The 22,820-nt window shown below is 34.8% G+C and overlaps 3 protein-coding genes across 3 annotated transcripts; 1 reads left to right on the forward strand and 2 right to left on the reverse strand.

Moving 5' to 3' along the window:
* Positions 1-3,248: 3,248 nt before the first annotated feature.
* LOC139843596 (histone acetyltransferase TAP1) lies at positions 3,249-9,975 on the forward strand. Its single transcript, XM_071833709.1, has 8 exons — positions 3,249-3,386; positions 3,478-3,560; positions 4,369-4,429; positions 7,692-7,875; positions 8,199-8,298; positions 8,452-8,561; positions 9,227-9,320; positions 9,708-9,975. The coding sequence occupies exons 1-8, from the start codon at positions 3,358-3,360 to the stop codon at positions 9,785-9,787; spliced, it is 741 nt and encodes a 246-aa protein (XP_071689810.1). The 5' UTR covers positions 3,249-3,357; the 3' UTR covers positions 9,788-9,975.
* Positions 9,976-10,637: 662 nt separating this feature from the next.
* On the reverse strand, positions 10,638-19,948 carry LOC139841665 (serine/threonine-protein kinase Aurora-3-like). Its single transcript, XM_071831871.1, has 7 exons — positions 19,843-19,948; positions 13,093-13,226; positions 12,649-12,891; positions 11,815-11,910; positions 11,369-11,583; positions 10,860-10,932; positions 10,638-10,739 (listed from the first exon to the last, which is right to left on the reverse strand). The coding sequence occupies exons 1-7, from the start codon at positions 19,946-19,948 to the stop codon at positions 10,638-10,640; spliced, it is 969 nt and encodes a 322-aa protein (XP_071687972.1).
* Positions 19,949-20,652: 704 nt separating this feature from the next.
* Positions 20,653-22,490, reverse strand: LOC139843597 (protein RETICULATA-RELATED 3, chloroplastic-like). The gene is made up of 2 exons (XM_071833710.1): positions 22,195-22,490; positions 20,653-21,922 (listed from the first exon to the last, which is right to left on the reverse strand). Exon 2 carries the CDS (start codon positions 21,871-21,873, stop codon positions 20,803-20,805), a length of 1,071 nt encoding a protein of 356 aa, XP_071689811.1. The 5' UTR covers positions 21,874-21,922; positions 22,195-22,490; the 3' UTR covers positions 20,653-20,802.
* Positions 22,491-22,820: the final 330 nt, after the last annotated feature.

Genomic DNA, 22,820 nt, shown 5'->3' on the forward strand with positions numbered 1-22,820 from the left:
TATATTGAACCTATGACAGGTGACGTTTTTACAGCACGTTTTGCTGATTGTCATTTTAATGAAACATTGTTCCCTAGATTAGGGGGAGAAATGAAAAATAAAGAAAATGATGTTTCATGGTGTGAACCTCAATTAAAGTATCTTGATCCTCGCACAAAAGAATGCGAGACAGAAGTTCAAAAGATAATGCATATACAAGAACTTGCAAATCAATTGCCTGATGCATTTACAGATACAAAAACGGTGACAAAATCATATATACCAGCAGTAAATACTCCAGCTCGAATTGAAATTCCAAAAGCTGGCAATAACGTCACTCATGAATCTTTGCCACGTCAGAAACGTGGAAGACCAATCGGTTCAAAGGATAAAAATCCTCGAAAAAGAAAATCAGCTGATAATGAAGTAAAAGAAAGTGTTCAAGAAGAACCACAAATCAGTACTCCTACTGCAGAGGAGATTGATGATGTCAATACAGAAATTGCAATCAATTATGCATATTCAAAAATATTATGGAACCGAAATGAAATGAAAAATCTTGATGAGAAATTTTCATTTAATGTTGCATATGACATCATGAATAATGATGATGATCCAGAACCAACATCTATGGTTGAATGTCAAAATAGACATGATTGGGCTCAATGGAAAGAAGCAATACGAGCTGAATTAGAATCACTCAATAAAAGAAAAGTTTTCGGATCCATCATTCTCACTCCTAAAGATGTGAAACCTGTAGGATACAGATGGATTTTTGTCCGAAAAAGAAATGAGAAAAATGAAGTTACAAGGTATAAAGCTAGACTTGTAGCTCAAGGTTTTTCTCAAAGACTGGGAATTGATTATGAAGAAACTTATTCTCCTGTTATGGATGCAATTACTTTTAGGTACTTAATCAGTCTGGCAGTTTCTAAAAATTTAGAAATGCATCTCATGGATGTTGTGACTGCTTATCTATATGGATCACTTGATAGTGATATATATATGAAGATACCTGAAGGATTTAAGGTACCAGAAGCATCAAATGCAAAACCCAAAGAAATGTATTCGATTAAATTACAAAGATCTTTATATGGGTTAAAACAATCGGGACGTATGTGGTATAACCGATTAAGTGATTACTTGATAACCAAAGGGTATACAAATAATCTTACTTGCCCTTGTGTTTTCATTAAGAAAACAACATCCGGATATGTGATCATAGCTGTTTATGTTGATGATCTTAACATCATAGGTACAAATAAAGAGATCCATGAAGCCATTCAACTTCTAAAGAAAGAATTTGAAATGAAAGATCTCGGAAAAACCAAGTATTGCCTTGGTTTACAAATTGAGCATATGCCTAATGGTTTACTTGTACATCAAACAACATATACTGAAAAGATTTTGAAACGTTTCAATATGGACAAGGCAAAACCATTAAGTACTCCTATGGTTGTTAGATCACTCAATGTTGAAGCTGATCCATTTCGTCCATGTGAAGATCAAGAAGACATTCTTGGACCAGAAGTACCATATCTTAGTGCAATTGGAGCTCTTATGTATCTTACAAATTGTACAAGACCTGACATTTCTTTTGCAGTTAATTTGTTGGCAAGGTTCAGCTCTGCTCCTACCAAAAGACACTGGAATGGGATCAAACACATATTTCGATACCTTCGAGGAACTACTGATTTAGGATTATTTTATTCTAACGAATCAAAACAAGATTTGGTTGGTTATGCAGATGCAGGTTATTTATCTGATCCACATAAAGCTAAATCTCAAACTGGATATGTATTCCTAAATGGAGGTACTGCAATATCATGGCGTTCTCAAAAACAAACACTTGTTGCTACATCGTCAAATCATGCCGAAGTGATTGCATTACATGAAGCTACTCGAGAATGTTTTTGGTTGAGATCAATGACACAACTCATTACTGATTCTTGTGGACTAGAACGCGATAAAAGTCCAACAACTATCTATGAAGATAATGCAGCTTGCATAGCACAGATGAAAGAAGGGTATATCAAAAGTGACCGAACAAAACACATACCACCTAGATTCTTCTCATACACTCAAAATCTCATTAAGGACAACCAGATTGAAATGAGATATGTGCAATCTAGCAAAAACTCTGCTGATCTTTTCACGAAAGCACTTCCAACTGCTATTTTCAGAACACACGTTCATAACATTGGCATGAGACATGTTCAAAAGATGTAACAGCTGAAGCGATGTCTACTTGAGGGGGAGTCAACTCCATGCTGCACTCTTTTTCCCTTAGCTAAAGTTTTTTCCCACTGGGTTTTCTTTAGCAAGGTTTTTAACGAGGCAGTAATTTATAGTTGATCTTCAACAAAATAAAATTGCTATCCAAGGGGGAGTGTTATAATAATAATAATAATATAGATATGGATAGTCAATTTTGGTGTATACATATAGTCAATTTTGGTACACAAAGTATGTATTTTTATATTGAGATTTTAGGCTATAAATACTCATGAATGCAAGCATTAAACTTGCACCATTTCTCACACTTACAAAGTGTTTCTTTCTTTCTCTCCATTATCATCTTTGTTCTTACACTTCATTATTAGTATTCTAAATCAAGAATCAAATCACTAAAGGTAGTTATAAGCCTACTGAATTATAACATCAAGAATCAAACCACTAAAGGTAGTTATAAGCCTACTGAATTATAACATCAAGAATCAAACCACTAAAGGTAGTTATAAGCCTACTGAATTATAACAAATTTGATTAATCATTTATTAGAAAAAAATAATTTAATAAGTTTGTGTCTATGCTACAGAAAATGACATTTTAATATAAGAATAAGTCATTGACTCATATTTCTAGCAAATAATAAAAGTAGATCATATTTTTGTAGCATTTTAATACTAGACAAAGCATAAATTCACATAAAGTTCATAAAATGTAGAATTTCGTTGATGAACTTTATTCTTCATCCATCCAAACTTAAAAGTCAAAATAATGTTACACTTGATCGACAAGGTTTACTGTTTTAACAACTTGACTATTTTCCATAAAAACGATCATAAATAAAATATAAAATACTAAATGGTGGGAGCGATTAATTCGGTGCGGTTACCTATTATTTTTATAACTAACCAACAAAAGTCGTGTTAAATGTTTAGTAAGTAAAACTGTAAAATTGATAATAAGTAAAATGTAATGATCATATTTATCAAAATGTTTATTTATTTATTTTTTTTAGATTTTGTGTGTGTGCGCGCGCGCGAGACAATTAATTTGAGAGAGAGGAATAGCAAATTTAACAAAGTGAAGCTTTAGTTATAGACCTGAAGAACGTTATCTATCTATCTATACACATTTCATATAACGAGTGAAATGCAGACTTCTTCATCAGCTTCTTCACTGTAACTAAACAATTTTATATAAATTCTAACATTGCAACTACTAATTTATTAAAATTTCATCTTGTCGATTAAGTTTTGTTGTTATTTGCAGATGCGCGGTAGATTGCATCTTTAATCGTTCAAATCAGCAACCGTATCCTTCAAGTTTCAATTTCAATTTAGGGTTACCAACAGGTTCTTCCCCCCTCATAAACTATATTGAATTATGTTTCATATATATGTATTATGTATTATTAGTGTTTTAGTTGCCTTATGAATCTCCGATTTAAGAAATTTCATTGTATCCAATTATCCAAATTTCAATTGAGTAACCTATGAATTCAGTTTCCAGAAATTTAGAAGTTAATAAGGCAATGGATTCTTGATTTCTAGATGCAATATTTATGTAATTAAGCTCAGACTGTAGGATCGTTTAAACAGAATTAAACAATCGTTTAAGGCTATATCGAGTGCAGAACCTCGATATAGTGTTTTTAGTCGAAAACACTTGATTATTAGATCGATTTACTCTAAGAACTGACTTGGAACGATTAGGAATCGATTAGGGTTTGCTAATGAACGACTGGAATTGGCTAAGAGGTGTTAGGGTTCGTAACCTTGACAATGAACCCGAAATACGGATATAACTTATCCGTACGGATGGACTCTGACAGTATAACTTTGATTTTGTACCAAGTCCAAATGAACGAGGGCCTTACGTTTATGCACTAACAGATTCGAAACTAATGCACCTGACAAGTGTGAGACGAAAACCGTTTCACGACTTTATAACGTCAATTCAACGCTTAAATGAGTGAATCAATGGTACAAAAGTAGCAAATCAGTTTCGTTTCTGGTATATTTAGAATCTCAATGAAACCTAGGCTGGGGATAGAAAGTATTAAAAAATCGAGAAACATGTAGCCTAGTGTCTATTCAAATACAGTACTTCTTTTGGTATTGTACTATGATTGTATTATGTAACTTGTGGAAGTTCTTACAGGAAGTAGAAAGCTCAAGGTTTCTAAACTGAACGCTGGCTTTTGGGAATCCATTAGATCTGGGTAAGTAACTATTGTTATTTCTTCTCATTTATGTTTAGCATACTTTAATTTCGTGAATTATTAAGGCTGACTTGGACTGAACGAATGCGCGTTAGCGAAAATATAACTTACTTTTGCTTCTAATTAACAAAATATTATCACACGATCCTAAGGTGAACTTTGACATTGAGTTTCATTTACAAGAAAGAATTCAGCACAAGTGTCCTTTTCTGCAGAAATTCCAGAAATAGTTTTGTTTGGTTTACTCTCGAAGCTTCATAATTTATCCATAGAAAACGTGTGGGAAATTGCACGTACTCCAATCAAATGTAATATGATTGATCTGGGAGACTTAGAATCCTCTTATCCATGATATATGTTTTCACAACCACACTGTGCCACGTCAGTGCCACCTCAACATTTCCTTCCCATTACTAACCCATCACACTATACACTAGTATCCAACACATAATTTTTTTACCATCAAATGGACCCACCTAATTAATGAATACAATGTACCACTCTTAATGGATAATGTACAACAAAATAAAGCTAACTTCTCCGTGGTGGGATGTGCTACACAACCGCTTGGTGAAGGACGGCCATTCAACCACATTCCAACCACATTCACTAGTATTGGTGCCGTTGGAAGGGAGCTCCAACCATGGGCCGATACTAGTGGTCTTATAGTGCATAAGTGCCTGTGACAAGCCTATGGTAAAGTCTGATGGTCCACGGACGAACAGCCTAAGGCAGTTTGGTCCAACCATGAACCATAAGGTTCATACTCCATAAAAAAAAATGCTTCGTTTTTTAGTTTCATCCAATTTTTTCCCGAAAAAAGCTAAAACTTATATAGAAACGAGTTCGTTTTCCAAAGGAAAATGCCCTTAACAGAGAATACAAAAGAAACGGGGGAATCGGAGGAGCTCGCACCTAGAAAACAACCATCCAAACAAAAACTATCTATAAACGAATTTCCCCTAACAGCCCGAGAAACCTCAAAACGAAACTATACAATACTAAACCGAAACAAGCCGATAGAAACGGGAACCAAACCAAACAAACCACGTGAAATCAACCTCTAGGTCTTGCCCTTTTCAACTTACCATTAACCGTCTCTTTCAAAGTCTACTTCCCTGACCGATTCTCCATCTTATAAGATAACGCATTGGCGGTACCATCACCCGAAACATTCTCCTCGGCCAAGCGTGTCATCATTTCGTCAAATGCCGCGAAAACCTCCACGGACATGTTTCCTTTCCCCTTTGCCAATGAACTGCCGTCCCTTCCATCATGAAAACCCATAAACAAGTTTTGTATAGCGTCCCGGTAATCCAAGTCTTCAATATGATCCTTAAGCTTATAATTACCCGAAGTGAGTGCCTCATTCGCCTTTTTTCTTGACCTCGGATTAAGTTTTATCAATGATTCTTCTCTCTTTTTCTTCCTTAATCATTACTAGCATCAACATTACAATTAGCATTGTACGAAACCTTCTCCAAATGTGTAGAATAACCTTGACTGCCATCTATTTGATTATTTAACTTACAAACAGAGGCATCAACATGCTCATTCTCTAAAATTCCTACACTTCCAACAACAGACTGTTTGACTCCTATTCTATCCATTTGATTATTTAACTTACAAACTGAGGCTTCAACATGCTCAACCTCCAAATTTCCTACACTTCCCACAACACACTATATGACTCCTTTTTGCATAGATCTGAATTGAAGGTCCAAAAGATCAAGATTCATAACCCTAAAATTCCTTTGCACTTAACTGATGATGAATTAATTTGTCGACCCTATAAACTATCGTCCGTCACACCGCTTGAAACCACAAACCGATTTGTCGATTTCATTAAAGAGTTATCGAAGCCATCAGAAAAGCACCCGACTCAAGCTATTGATGTCTGAAATTTCCGAAACCCAAACACAAAATCTCGAGCATTTCGGATCTTCTATATCCACAACCACCGAATCGTGGATATAATAAAACAAATAGTGAGCTGACTTTACCCAAACTGGATGACGACCTGGAGACGGCAATAACTTCCCCAAATACTTCGGCTACTTTCGATGCACTATCTTCAAATATGCACGTAACTGGGACACCTGTAATCTCCAACCAAGCATAAAGATGAAACGAGGCGGCGAGCTCCGAAAAAGGGGAAATCCTTACGAATTCCTCCGATCAGAGAGTTGATAATGTTATTAAAGCTTTCCACCGCGCCACAAATGCATATACAACCAAAATGTCCGAATTTGCTAATATGTGAAACTTGAGATTTACATGATATTAAGAAGCTAGATACCTTCGTCTCCACCAAAGGGACGATGTCGAGCAACAAAACAGAGAGGCTGAGCTGCTGTGTCACTACAAGGTTTGGGGTTATTTTGCACCTCAAAGATTTGTTTGTCAGGTTGATCGAGCGAGCAAACGAACTATCATTACGTACCTTTGGCCAACCTACATATATAGGTCGACCGAAAATCTTTGAACTGTTAAGCTCCTTAACAGCCTTCAACGCGTCAGAGGCTTCAACAAATGAGACGAACGAATATCGTCTTGAAGGCCAAAACTTGATTTCCATGAATGTGCCAATTTTGCCGAATGTAGACTCCACCATACTTCGATTAACTGATTTATCTATCCAGCCGATAATGATCGTGTTGTTATTACTGTTCGAGGAGGGATCACCCGTACCTGAAAACTCCTCCGACTGCTTGATTTTCGCCTGAAACACAGTTCGCCGGAAACACATTACCCTACCAAGAAACACCAGGAGGTGTATTTTTGAGGGATTAGGAAGCAGTGACTGTGGAAGAAAATCACTGAAGGTTACTGGACCAGGGACTGAAGGAGTAAATGGGGGTGAATGGTTGAAATTGGTGAAAGGGTTAGGTGGTGGAGGAGAACTAAAATGGGTTAGGAGATCCATTTCGTGAATTCAGGGTTTGTGGTGTTGAAATGGTGATGGGCAGGAGGAGAAATGGTAAAAAAAAAAAAAAAAGGTGGAACTGAGGAGGTGTTTTGGTGGTGGGCAGGAGGAAACAAGGGTGGAGAGGTGGTGGTTGACTGGTGGAAAAAAGAAAGGGTTCAAAAAAAGTGAACGTTAATGGTGGTCATTGGGTAATGAGATGAGAGCGTTTGCCATGTGGCCCATGTAGAGAGAGAATATTACTTAAGATTTCCATGGGAAACATTTTCATTTCTTATTTATTCCATGTTTTAAGTAAGGTCATTTGAATTTTTGAACTGCGTTGAATCATCTCAGGTTGATAAAGAACAACACTACACAAGTCATAGAGCCACCTTCTAGCCCTGAAGAAGAGGAAGAACCTCTGCCTCAGGAATTCGTACTCGTTGAGAAAACATTACCAGATGGAACAGTTGAACAAATTATTTTTTCTTCAGGTGCAGAAGTTGACATATATGATCTGCAAGCCTTGTGTGATAAGGTATTTATGTAACAATATAGTTATAACGATCCTGCTAAGACAAAAAAAATATATATTTTGTAAAGAAAAACTAAAAGCAATTTGGGTGAAAGCATATGGTCAACCAGACGGGACCTATTTCCATCTGCATAATCAAATACCTGTTCTGATCTTAGTCCCTTTCGACTCGTTATCGACTAAAAGAAATACAGCTTACCATCTCAAAAGACGGACTCGTTATCGACTAAACGAAATACAGCTTACCATCTCAATTATGTCATATTTCGATCAGATTGTGGTTGCTTTTTTGTTGTCAAAAGTAAAATTTTTCCACGGTTTAAAAGGTTGGGTGGCCCAGAAGACCACTGTCAAAGCTAGCTGCTGCACTGAAAAATAGCTACATGGTAGCGACGTTGCATTCTGTTAAGAAATCAGCCGGAGAAGGTATATTTCCCTTGAAATCTTATCAATCAAATATTCAAATTGGGTGCGTATAAAGTATTCAGTTAGTATGTATTTGCAGATCAGTTTTACTTGTTTTCTATCATTTATATTTTATTGACAAATCTTAGTGTATTTTGGGAAGTTACTTCACAGAATTAACAGGACCCAGTAGTGGGAAGAAGCTCATTGGCATGGCTCGTGCTACATCAGATCACGCATTCAATGCAACCATATGGGATGTCCTTGTTGATCCTAGCTACCAGGTATAACCTTTTTTCATCACAAAAATAACATAAAACCAACTCAAGTGTTGTATTCTAACTTGTATATAAACCCATGGCTGTCTGACATCAGTCGGATTTAAAATTTTAAGTTGTTAGGTTAGTAGTTTAGGCAAACGGCCAAACGAATAAGGTTTTTCATGTTCAGGCTACCGAGGAGGGTCTATTTTTTACTCAGATGTACGCGGCCTAACCGGATTATCCCATGACCGTTTCCGACCCTTTCCCTAGCCACTCAAGATATGTTGCTAGTGAGGTTTGAACAGTGTTGCAGAAGTCGAAACTCAGAATTAATTGGAGAGTATTCGGCCTATACTCAGTTTATGCAACTCGGGGAGTAATCAGCGATAACTCAATCAAGACTCGGTCAAACTCTGCCAAAACTCGGAAGATCGGGAAAAACTCGGCCAAAACTCGAATTTACTTAGATTATCGGTTGAAAATTGGTCAAGTCAAACTTGATCAACATCCGATTACTCCCCGAGTTGCCGAGTTACTCCCTATAACGTCCCAATCGAGTACACCCGAGTAGCAATGTTTGCAACCTTGGGTTTGAACCTAGACCTCTTGTGAGGCAATCAGGGCACGATATAATATGTTATCTTGGGATCGGAGCTTAATTATCTGATTGGCTGATTTTGTAATAGGGGCAAGGTCTTGGAAAAGCTCTAATTGAGAAGATTATAAGAGCTCTACTTCAGAGGGACATTGGCAACATAACATTATTTGCAGACAGTAAAGGTAATTTGGTTCCTTAATTGTCCGAATGTTGGAAATTATAGGTGGCAAAGCTGACTATTTATGGGTAAATGGGTCAATTTAGATTGCTATTTTTCTCTAACTATTCACATGAGTAAACGAAGAAAGCATAGCGAAAATGAAAAATGTGTCGAACAGTGCAAATAGAAAAATGTATTCAAAATTTATAACCTCATAAATCATTATAAATCGAAAGAAATAAGTTTTTTGACAACGGTAAACCTACGAATTGACATGACCCAATCCATTTCAGCCAAACTAGAAATATAAATGTTTTAACCCGATCTTGTTTTGATGTGTTACACCACCCAAAATTGGAAATTGTTATAGATTTTATGAAGCTATCTAAAATTGATCTGTTTTTTGTAGTTGTGGAGTTCTATAGGAATCTAGGATTTGAACCTGACCCAGAGGGCATCAAAGGCATGTTTTGGTACCCCAGGTTTTAGCACATGGCTAAACCCACAACACCAGATCCTGTATATGTAGGTCAAATTTTAGCTCAAAATGCATTTATCCTTGTAAAATACATAACTTAACTTCTTAATATATATAGCAACTATTTTGTAAAATTGCATATTGAAATCATTGAAAGATGTATTTTTGTTTGAGAATCTAGTGGCAACATGTAACTTTATATATCTTGATCACAATGTCTTATTCGTTTTCATCATCTTGGTACCTAATACATCTTGCTTACTATGTTTTGTTGCTCTTTCATTTCGATACAATCCAACAAGTACAATGGTGTAAGGATGTTGCTTTAACTTCTCCGAAATCACCCAACATTCGCCCATAACTTCAAGAGTTTTATTTACATCAAAGTTGACGCTCGTATTCACATTCGACTTGATATCTTAAGTTGTGGAGGGCACCGATTTCTTTTATTAAACAAGCTCTTTCTCAAAAAGTATATCAGTTGTCATATAGTGATGCTGAAGATGGTAAGTTTTTGTCAAATTTCAATATCATCAGAAGTTGCAAAATTTCAATTGGTTCATGTTACTACAAATGAAATGCGTCATTTTGTAAATACTATCAACATTGACTTAATTATCGTTTTAAAACCTGTTTTTTCCAAGGTAATAATATCATATTAACATGAGTGAAAATGTCATACTGCACAAGGTAATATAACCACCCTAATACAGATTGAGATAACAATTAGTGCCAACGAAAACGCAGCCAAATGTAGGAGCCTATAGCTACCAAACTAATCACATTGAATCTCAGTCACAGTCTGTGTTAATTCAAATCTTCATTGCCACAATCGAGTTGAATGTAAATAGAATTCTAAATCTATTTAAGGCATGTACCATTAGGATCAGCGTTCATGATGATCCAAGGATGCTTTAAGATGTTCTCAAGGGAGAGCCTTCTTGTAGAGTCTTTCACTACAAGCTGCATTTATTCAAATTGTAGTTTAATTTTAATAAATATATAATAAACACATTTCCAATATTACTACCAGTCACATGACACCCAGAAGTATAGAGTAGACCGTTGGTTAAACAAACTTACTTGTGTGATGAGATCTTTAGCTTCTTCAGAAACATGAGGGGTAGAAGGAAAAGTGAGGTCAACGTTCATTATCCTACGTACATAACAAAGTAAATTCATCATTAATCTTTTTAATTAGTATCGGTGACCAATTTACTGATGAATGTGTCCGGTTGGATTAGTGTTATCTCAAACAGGTGAAATGGAAGACATAGTATATACTGAAAAGGTCAAACGGGTTAAATAGTCTCCCAATGATTTCTTTTATTAGTACAACTTCCCAATTTATTTTATTGAATGACATTATGACACAACTAGCTATTTTAAAGAACTTTAAAAATGAACTGGAAATTGTTAACAACTCAAACCCAACTTGTTTTGACTCGCATCAGAAATTGACCCATGTAGAACCCTGGACATGGTTCAATTTGTTTCCCAACCTGTTGTACACACCCATTTTGCCACTTAGCTTTACTTGCACACGTAAAGAAAAAAAAAAAAAAAAGGATACTGGTAGTATAGGTTGGTACCTTCGGAACGTATCAGCCTGGCTGTCTGCCTCAAATGGAGGTGCACCATACAGAAATTCATAACAAAGAATGCCCAAAGTCCAATTATCAACTGCATAATCATGAGCTGTTTTTTCCACCATTTCCGGTGCAAGATAGTCTAATGTTCCGCACATTGTGTGCCTTTTATTTGTTGATTGTACAGACCACCCAAAGTCAGCTATCTTCAACCGACCCTGCAATCAAATATACAGCTATTTGTTGATTGACTTATTAGTGGCCTTTTTCTTTCCATCTTTTACGTTTATAAGAGAGATTACAGTGCTGCAAAAGGGTATAGTTTCATGTTGAACGACTCATGAAAGGAGAAGTACTAATTTTTTTCAATTCTTCTGATATCAAAAATAGCTTAGAGTTAAATATAATAATATGCCAATATTCTACAAAAGATGGTCATCTTATCATACCTCGTGATCAAGCAATAGATTCTCCGGCTTGATATCCCGGTGGATCACATTCTTCTTGTGGCAGTATGTTAATGCCTGTGTAAGGCTAGCAATATACTAAAAAATAACACCAAAAAAGATTTAGAAACTGGATATAGAACATAAGACTAAAAGCATTCCCTTAACTGAATTTCAGAATTCCCAATTAACACTATCTACGTTCCAGCAAAAAGGATGAACTCAAAATACCATTTTTGGCGAAATACAACAACAACAACAACAACAACATGCCCAATCCCACATGCGTGAGGTATGGGGGAGGTGAGGCGTAGACAACCCTTCCTCTATCCTAGAAAAAAGAGAAATCATTTCTCCACCCCGAGTGAAACAATCACAAGAGTAGAGAAAGTCCTCCCTCTCTCTGTTCGACGGATGAAGAGATTGCTTCCAAAAGGACCTCCGACCCAAAAGTGGCGAAATAGTGTTCCAATTATCTTTCAACCATCATGACTATGTTTGTACACAATCTAAAGATATGTTTCAGTACATTTTAAGACATGACTAAGCTTACAACACCAAATCCACAATACCTAGGTCAAATTTCAATATACATTTTGACATATAAACTACTGCATAATACGAATATAATTGTTTTAGCAATATAACAGATTTGAATCTATTAAAATACGCATTTCTGTTTTCCAATCAAGTAATAATCTGATCTAATGGTTAACCATTAGAGGTGACCTTTTTTATCATCAATATCAATTTAGTTCATTTCATGTATAATTCAACTATAGTGTGTGAGAGAGTAAAATAGTAAATTATAGATACAGAGAGTAAATTATATATTACAGTGGCAGCTTGTTCCTCGGGAAAATGACCAGATCTTCGAAGCTCACCATAAAGCTCACCACCATGAGCATACTCCAAAATCATAAATATCCTTTCAGCATCATGAAACCAACCATAAAGACGAAGAACATGTGGATGACGAAGGCTAGTTTGTATCACCATCTCTCTTTTGAGCTGATGTTGCAGCCTGTACTTTTCAATCTGCTCTTTGAATATCACTTTCAATGCCACTATGTACTTGCTCTAATAAACAACAAAACATGATAATCAACTTCGAGTATTAAACCCTAATTTCATGTAAATCATAGTTATGACTGCATAATCTGAATTACATACATCAATTAATCAAAATGAGGGCAGCATAACCTAAACTTTTCATATTAAAACCTAAATTCAAGTATAACGTAGTGATAACTGCATAGTTTAAAATGCATTATTCATTACCTTTGATTCACGAGCGAGATATACTCTCCCGAATTTGCCCTTTCCGAGCGGTCTTCCGATTTCGAAATCGTCAATAGACCAGTTGCGTTTAGATGATTTGGAAGAATCCATTGATGAGATTTGGTATTGGATTACTGAAAGTGAAATGAAATTAGGGAGGGAAGTTAGTATTTTAAATTTGGGCAAAATGCCCCCCAGATTTCAACGTCGTGCGTTCAATACATCCCCTCTCCAATGTACCAAAATACCCTAAAATTATTTTTCAACAAATATCTTATTGTTGTAATAACTCAATATTGGATGACAACGTTTTATTATTATTATTACGTCAACAATTGTACAATTTATTACTATGTCAACAATTGTACAGTAAATAAATTGTACTATAAATATGCAATGAAGGTGTACCATTTTGATGTACACAGAACACAAATTTTCTAATATACACTTCTCATATACTCCCTCTATTTACTAATTATTATCAATAGTCTACAGTCAAGAACCAGGCTATTAAAGGTAGTTATAAACTGCTAAATTCAAGTATATCATAGTGATAATCTCAACATTTATACTAAATATGGTTTGCTCTGCCACCTAAGTAATATATGGTTGGCTCTGCCACCTAAATAATATATGGTCGGTTATACCACCTAAATAATATATGGCCGACAATGTCGCCTAATTATCATTTATGTTTATTAACATAAATTTATGTATACTAACATTTATTTACGTATCCTAACATTTACATTTATGAACATTTATTTATTATTACTTACATTTATCTATGTAATTAATTTATTTATTTCATGCATAAATTTAAGAATAAATAGTAAGCCATGTGAAAGTAACTAGCTTGACATATTTGCTTTCTTTGACTTATAAACATGCAGAGACACCAATTTCTTCAATTGGTTGGCAAACGCTATTTACAAAATAGTGACTCACATGTATTTCATGCAAGTTAACTATTCAACTTAAATGTCCGTCCAACCTAATAACATCTATTCTTAAATTGATGTATAAAATGTTTATTCTTTTATTAATCATTATCTTAATCTTCGTATTTATAATAAACGTATTTATAGCAAATGTATTTACTAAATAAATGTATATGAATTAAATTTTATTAAAATTAGTTAAACGGGTACATAACAATCGTTAACGTTTAATAACGACGTTACAACGGTCATATATACATAACGGTTGTTAACGTCGATTGACGACGTTACAACGACTATATTTTTCAAATATAAATTAAACATCTCCGTTTTCACATTTTCACAAATCAATCTTCATTTTCTCATATTACTACTCTCAAATTTTTTTAAAAAGATGATTAACTCGAGGATGATTTCCCTACTGTATTGGTCATACTAAGTATCATCCTTGTTGCTAGTACACCACCGGATGAACCTATATTCTATCCTTCCCTTTTGGTTTTATTATTTGTAATCATGACATTGTTCTATTGTTTGCTACTTATGAATTTAAACTGATTCTAATTTCATGTTGTTATTTGTCTATAAATAAAAATTTATTATAATTTATGTTGTTCATCTTTCTGAAAATAGAAAGTGTCAAACTTATCAAAGCTTGAGTTTGATGCCTTAGACGTATCGGAAACAAACTACACATCATGGGTCATGGCCGTAGAAATAAATCTTGGATCATTGGGTATTCTAGAAAATTTAAAAGAAAACAATATTTGTTCTGATCAAGATAAGTTAAAATCAATTGCTTTTATTCGCAAACACATTGATATCACCTTAAAACATATGTATCTCACTATCAAAGATCCGCATGTTTTATGGGAAAGTATCAAGAGTAGATTCGATAATCAAAAGGAAATATTACTCCCAGCTGCGAGGGAAGAATGGAGAAATCTAAGGTTCCAAGACTTCAAAAAGGTAAGTGAATACAGCTCGGCCATGTTTAAGATCCGTTCAAAGCTTCAATTCTGTGGTCAAGAAATAAGTGATGCTGATATGATGGAGAAAACTTTCTCCACAATGCATTCTGCAAACATAACTGTGCAAGAAAATTTAAGATTGCAGAATTACAAACCTTTTTTAAACTTCAAACTTATCTCTTAGTTGCAGAGGTGAATAAAGAATTACTGATGAAAAATCAAGAATCTCGTCCTACCGGTGAGCTAGCATTTCCTGAAGCTAATGCTATTAACAATAATAATAATAATAATAATAATAATAATAATAATAATAATAATAATAATAATAATAATAATAATAATAATAATAATAATAATAATAATAATAATAATAAAAGAAAAAATGCACATGGACGAGGCCGTGGACAAGGTCGTGGTCATATTGGCCAAAACCATCATCATGAAAATTACCATAACAATAATAAAAATCATAACTATGTTCGAAATCACCCTTATGGTAATGGTCGTGGTCGTGGTCGTGGACAAAGAAATAATAATCCACAAAATTATAAAATCCAAACACCATACAATCCCACAAATCACAATGTTGAAGAAGTCTCTTCAAAGAATGTTGAAAATTCTTGTTACCGATGTGGTAAAATTGGCCACTGGTCTAAAAACTGCCGAACAAATCAGCATACTGTTAATCAGTATCAAGAATCCCTAAAGGGAAAAGGAAAAGCAAACCTTGTGGATGACCTTGATGCAAAAATCACTGAGCCAACTTGTGATTACTTTAATGAATAAATTTCTAATATATATATATATATATATATATATATATATATATATATATATATATATATATATATATATATATATATATATATATATATACATATATATATATACATATATATATATATATATATACATATATATATATACATATATACATATATATATATATATATATATATACATACAGATATACTATTATATGTTCGCGTTAAATAAATGGGTTGTTTATTTTCAATCTACACCATATCTAGTTTACTACATATTTCCTTATTATGTGATATCATTTGTAACATGTTTTGAATGTAATATGTTGATGAACTATGTACTCATTATTTGTTTCTCATTTTTTTTAAAGTTCATCATGTATACTGCTGGAGTGAAAAATCAATAAAATGGTGGAGATATTTGTATTGCAGACAGTGGTGGTACTCACACCATACTCAAATCTAAAAAATATTTCACAAACTTGAAGCAACAGAAGGAACTATACATACTATATCAGGTCCTGTGGACTTAATAAAAGGAATGGGAAAATCAAAATTTATGTTACCAAATGGTACGAATTTTCTGATAAATAATGCCTTATTTTCTCCCATGTCAAAGAGAAATTTATTAAGTTTCTCTGACATATACTAAAATGGATATGATTATCAGTCAGTGACAACAGAAAATGAAAAATATTTAAGTATCACTGATAAGAATCGTATAATTGAAAAACTACCAAGACTTCATTCTGATTTACGTTATACACATATAAATTTATCTGAAGTAAATGTGGTAGTTAAAGAAAAGTCATGTGATCCTGTAATGATCAGTTTGTGGTATGAGAGATTAGGTCACCCAGGATCAACAATGATGAAAAGAATAATACAAAATGCACATGGACATCATTTGGCGGATCAAAGGATCCCTCATGATGTACTTATCTCATGTACATCATGCTCACTTAGAAAGTTGATAATAAGACCATCACCTCTTAAGGTTGAAAAAGAATCACCAATGTTTCTTGAAAGAATTCAAGGTGATATATGTGGATCAATTCATCCACCATGTGGACCATTTAGATATTTTATTGTTCTAATAGACGCATCTAGTAGATGGTCTCATGTTTGTCTATTATCAAGTCGAAATGTGGCATTTGAAAAATTTCTTGCCCAAATTATTAAATTGAGAGCACATTTCTCTGATTATACTATTAAAAAGGTGGGACTAGATAATGCCGGTGAGGTTCCATCTCAAGCATTTAATAACTTTTGTATGTTTATTGGGATTATTGTTGAACATCCCGTTGCCCATGTGCATACACAAAATGGTTTAGCTGAATCATTAATTAAACGATTGTAACTAATAGCTAGACCATTGATAATGAGAGCAAAACTCCCAGTATTTGTATGGAGCCATGCAATTTTGCATGCTGCATCATTGATTCGCATTAGACCAAGTGCAAGTCATACATATTCTCCTTTGCAACTTGCTTTTGGCCATCAGCCAAATATTTCCCACCTTAGAATATTTGGTTGTGCGGTTTATGTCCCTATCGTACCACCACAATGCACTAAAATGGGTCTTCAAAGAAGGATGAGAATATATGTTGGATATGAAACATCTTCAATAATAAGATATATTGAACCCATGACGGGTGATGTTTTTACAGCACGTTTTGCTGATTGTCACTTTAATGAAACATTATTCCCTAGATTAGGGGAAGAAATGAAAAATAAAGAAAACGATGTTTCATGGAGTGAACCACAATTAATGTATCTTGATCCTCGCATGAAAGAATGCGAGACTGAAGTTCATAAAATAATGCATATGCAAGAACTTGCGAATAAATTGCCCGATGCATTTACAGATACAAAAAGGGTGACTAAATCATATATACCGGCAGCAAATGCTCCAGCTCGAATTGAAATTCCAAAAGCTGGTAATGATGTCACTCTTGAGTCTCTGCCACGCCAGAAACGTGGGAGACCAATTGGTTCCAAAGATAAAAATCCTCGAAAAAGAAAATAAGCTGATAATGAGGTAAAAGAAAGTGTTCAAGAAGAACCACAAATCAATACTCCTTATGCAAAGGAGATTGATGATGTCAATATGGAAATTGCAATCAATTATGCACATTCAAAAATATTATGGAACCGGAATGAAATGAAAAATCTTGATGAGATATTTTCATATAATGTTGCATATGACATCATGAATGATGAAGATGATCCAGAACCAAAGTCTGTCATGGAATGTCAAAATAGACATGATTGGGATCATTGGAAAGGAGCAATACGAGCTGAATTTGAATCGCTCAATAAAAGAAAAGTTTTCGGATCTATTATGCTCACACCTAAAGATGTGAAACCTGTGGGGTATAGATAGATTTTTGTGGGAAAAAGAAATGAGAAAAATGAAGTTACAAGGTATAAAGCTAGACTTGTAGCTCAAGGTTTTTCTCAAAGACCAGGAATTGATTATGAGGAAAATTATTCTCCTGTTATGGATGCAATTACTTTTAGATATTTAATCAGCCTGGCAGTTTCTAAAAATTTAGAAATGCATCTCATGGACGTTGTTACTGCTTATCTATATGGATCACTTGATAGTGACATATATATGAAGATACCCGAAGGATTTAAGGTATCAGAAACATCCAATGAAAAACCCAAGGATATGTATTCGATTAAATTACAAAGATCTTTATATGAGTTGAAACAATCGGGTCGCATGTGGTATAAACGACTAAGTGATTACTTGATAAGCAAAGGGTATACAAATAATCTTATTTGCCCATGTGTTTTCATTAAGAAAACAACATCCGGATATGTAATCATAGTTGTATATGTCGATGATCTTAACATCATAGGTACAAATAAAGAGATCCATGAAGCCATTCAACTTCTAAAGAAAGAATTTGAAATGAAAGATCTCGGAAAAACCAAGTATTGTCTAGGTTTACAAATTGAGCATATGCCTAATGGTTTACTTGTACATCAATCAACATATACTGAAAATATTTTGAAACGTTTCAATATGAACAAGACAAAACCATTAAGTACTCCTATGGTTGTTAGATCACTCAATGTTGAAACTGACCCGTTTCGTCCATGTGAAGATCATGAAGATCTTCTTGGACCAGAAGTACCATATCTTAGTGCAATTGGAGCTCTAATGTATCTTAAAAATTATACGAGACCTGACATTTCTTTTGCAGTTAATTTGTTGTCAATGTTCAGCTCAGCTCCTACCAAAAGACACTGGAATGAGATCAAACACATATTTCGATACCTTCGAGGAACTACTGATTTAGGATTATTTTATTCTAACAATTCAAAACAAGATTTAGTTGGTTATGCAGATGCAAGTTATTTATCTGATCCACATAAAGCTAAATCTCAAACTGGATATGTATTCCTAAATGGAGGTACCACAATATCATGGCGTTCTGAAAAACAAACATTTGTTGCAACATCATCAAATCATGCCGAAGTGATTGCATTACATGATGCTACTCGGGAATGTTTTTGGTTGAGATCAATGACACAACTCATTACTGATTCTTGTGGACTAGAACACGATGAAAGTCCAACAACTATCTATGAAGATAATGCAGCTTGCATAGCACAGATGAAAGAAGGGTATATCAAAAGTGACCAAACAAAATACATACCTCCTAGATTCTTCTCATACACTCAAAATACGAGAAAAGATAAACTTTTTTGACAAACCTAGTAGTAAAATAATAATTTGCCAAGATGCCATTAAACAATTTTCCAAACACTCCCTTTGAATTATTTCTCCACTCTTTAATATCCACTGTAACTTTTGAAGCTCTTGATGATATCCACAAGTGAGATATTTTTCAAGCTCCTCGTAATATCCTCATTTAGAATCGATGACCGTCGAGATTGGGGCTCACGAATCAGCTTGTTGAGCCATTTTTATATTAGCCATAAAAGAGTGTATCTTGAAGAAAGTCACGCAAGGTTACACCAATTCGATTCCATGTCCATACTTGCTGAACTAATTGCGTTTCAATGCCTAATGGAGGTGGGCCCGAAACACCCCACCATGAGCAAAAATCACGCCATAATGGAATTGAATATCTACAGTCGGTGAAATGTGGTTTTGATCCTCCATCAAACTGCTACAAAATGGGCAGAGGTCTGAATCCATATTGACACCCCGTTTCACTAAATTTGAGCATGTCAGGAGCCTGTCGAGGTTAAGTCTCCATATGAAAGTGTTCACCTTTTTGGGGACCCATGGATTCCATTTAATTGTAGAAAGCCCGTGCGTCGAACCAGTGTATGTGAGTCAATAAGAGCAGACATTTTTTTACAGTGCAACTCCCATTTGAGGATAGTAACCAACGCTAGGAGTCTGGGTCAGAATTTAGGGAACGTGCTGCTGCTAAAAAGTAAAAACGATTGAATCATTATTGTCATTGACCCTTCGTTGCGGCAGTATGTGGAACTTTTATTGTGGGTTTAAGCCATCTTTTCGTTTGATTAAGGACTTTTATTGTTGTAGAGCATGGGTGATTAATGTATTGATTTTTTTCATTTGATTCACATTGATTGTTTTGATGCTTTGTTGTTGTTCATTAGTTGTAATCAAATTATTGGTGAAATAATTTGTAGTGTACTAGTGTATTTAGTTTATGTCAGGGTTTAGGGCAATAGTTGCATTAAAAATCGTTAAATCTATTAATTAAATGTTAAATCTTTCAATTAAATGCAAGTCTGACTCAGATGTAACATTGCTACATTAAAAAAAAAAAAAAAAAAAAAAAAATGGCATTGACCCAAGTCAATTCCAAGCGCAAAATGAAATGCCAAGAGTTGCACAAACAAAAGACATAATGTATACATAAACTATTATTCTAATTAGTATCAAAATCAAAATTCATGCATTCTCATATTCTCACCACTAAACTACAATCACATAACCATTTCATACAAACCCTTTAATCACTTATTTCATGATTTCATTAAATTTTTTTTTTCACCATCATACATGACCTAAAATCACTTGGAAGTAATCTCATTACTCAACAACTTCTTCTCCTCATCAGAAGCATCTTCATAAACACTTTCACCACTTGAACTTTGTGAACCAGTCAACCTAGCCAACATCACAAAAGTCATACCTCCCAGAACATTATTCACCATTCTCAACCCAACCACCGAGCTCTTAAACGCCAACGGTGGCAAAGCTTTTGCCAACACGAACTCAACTCCATTCAAACTTTGATACCTAAGATTCGCACTTATTCCCATATGAACGGCCCAAGTAAGCGCATTCAAGACAGTTGGTGGCGCCTTATTTGGTGACTCAAAACTCGGATCCATTTTTTTCCTCATTTTGATCAGCCCGTTTGACAATGCGGTCCCTACTAAACCGGCTGCAAACCCCACACCTGCAAATAATATTCCTTTGTACACAAAAGTACCAAATCGGTCAACTAAACTATACGCCCCGGATTCAAACATGTGACTCGTTGGTGAACGAGCAAAAATCGAAGGTAGAGTAGCTGGTGCTGAAGCTGAAGCCATAGTTGGTGCTAACAGATACATAAGCGTAAAATTCAATATCGACCCTACAACTAATGTCGAAAACACGAAATCCAGCTCGTTTAGACCGAAATTCGGACGAGATGCCATGTCACCGAATACATTGGCACTCACACCTACTACTTCTTCCATTAACACCTTAAAAGGAAATTGGGGATCAGCTGCAACCCTAGATCTCCAACCACTAAGAAACGCCCCAATCGGTCCGAAACCGTCAAGTGGCGACGAATCATCAAATTTTCCATCGCCGTCACTCCGATCACCACCTCCGCCGCCACCACCGTGACCGACACCAGAACTACCACCGCTGCAGCCACCAGCAGCAGCACAGGGGATTGTAATAAGTTGTCGATTCAACGGTAACCTAGGGTTTAACGACGTGGATCTGAGGGGCAAATTAGTAAAATCGACGAGTTTTTTGGCAGTAAGATTTGGTAATTGAAGGTTAAGAACATGTGTAGCTGGATTTATTTGATGATTACTTTTAGTAATATGAGAGTAATTAAGCTGAGATACGCAAGCCATAATTTGTTGAAGTTTACACAAATACGAATCTTGATCACTTGAAATCAACCTGAAAAAAAAATTAAATAAATCACAACATACATACATAGTTATTTAAACACATTAATTACTGTAATAAATAATATACGCAAACAGATACAGATCTAACTTGTAAGAAACATTATACTATTAAGTTGACGAAATAATTGAACGCAATAAAGATCCGATGAATCATATATAAATAGTACAGATAAAAGATAATATGTATGTATATGCAGATCTGTTAATAAAAAGAAATGAAATTAAAGAAGTGAGATTTATTGAAAGTTAAAAATAGAATACCTTTTAGGAAGGGTGAAGTACGATGGTTTAGCCGGCGGAGAATGGAGAGAAATGAAAGAGGAAATTTGGGTATCGGTTTGAATGAAAGCGAAAATCAGGGAATGAAAACCCTGAAAAGAAAGAAAGAAGGAAAGGAAGAAAGAGAATGAATGGAGACGGGAGTTTGGTGAGAATGGTGGAAGGGGAAGGATCTGGTTCGTAGTTGGAGTTGGAGTTTGAGTAGAGAGATTTGAATATTGTCTCAGCCACGTGGCGGGGGTCCCCACAGTTGATTCCTACGGACGGAGTACTATTTAATTTTGTAGTTGGTGAGCAGACCGAACGATATTATATACGGAGTTGTAGTTAATAGAAATGAGTAGTGAAATTTGTTTTTATCGTCTACATACAAGCGCTCTAAACAAATAACCCCCGAAAAACTTAAAAAATACGGAGTAGTGTGTTAACTTTAATGTCATATTCATGTTTTGCTACGAATTAAACAAAAAGTAAACGATAAGATTATGATAAAATATTGTTGGTGCATATATGTAATCTCTAGTTCTACGTTTTCTTTGTGTTTACATTCAGTCATGTAATAGCGAATAACATTGTACTTGTGACTATTGAATTTCTATGTGTGTGCG

Source organism: Rutidosis leptorrhynchoides, chromosome 4 (assembly GCF_046630445.1).
Source record: "Rutidosis leptorrhynchoides isolate AG116_Rl617_1_P2 chromosome 4, CSIRO_AGI_Rlap_v1, whole genome shotgun sequence".
Classification (NCBI taxonomy): Eukaryota; Viridiplantae; Streptophyta; class Magnoliopsida; order Asterales; family Asteraceae; genus Rutidosis; species Rutidosis leptorrhynchoides.

Bases quoted from the DNA above. Each gene is read 5' to 3' on its own strand.
- LOC139843596 (XM_071833709.1), top strand. From the start codon at position 3,358: ATGCAGACTTCTTCATCAGCTTCTTCACT. The intron at 4,430-7,691 runs GTAAGTAACTAT...GAATCATCTCAG, and splicing joins TGGGAATCCATTAGATCTGG to GTTGATAAAGAACAACACTA. The intron at 8,299-8,451 runs GTATATTTCCCT...GTTACTTCACAG, and splicing joins TAAGAAATCAGCCGGAGAAG to AATTAACAGGACCCAGTAGT.
- LOC139843597 (XM_071833710.1), bottom strand. From the start codon at position 21,873: ATGGCTTGCGTATCTCAGCTTAATTACTCTCATATTACTAAAAGTAAT.
- LOC139841665 (XM_071831871.1), bottom strand. From the start codon at position 19,948: ATGGATTCAGACCTCTGCCCATTTTGTAGCAGTTTGATGGAGGATCAA. The intron at 12,892-13,092 runs GTAATGAATAAT...GTTGTTTATTAG, and splicing joins ATCTCGCTCGTGAATCAAAG to AGCAAGTACATAGTGGCATT. The intron at 10,740-10,859 runs GTAAGTTTGTTT...GAATAAATGCAG, and splicing joins CTAAAGATCTCATCACACAA to CTTGTAGTGAAAGACTCTAC.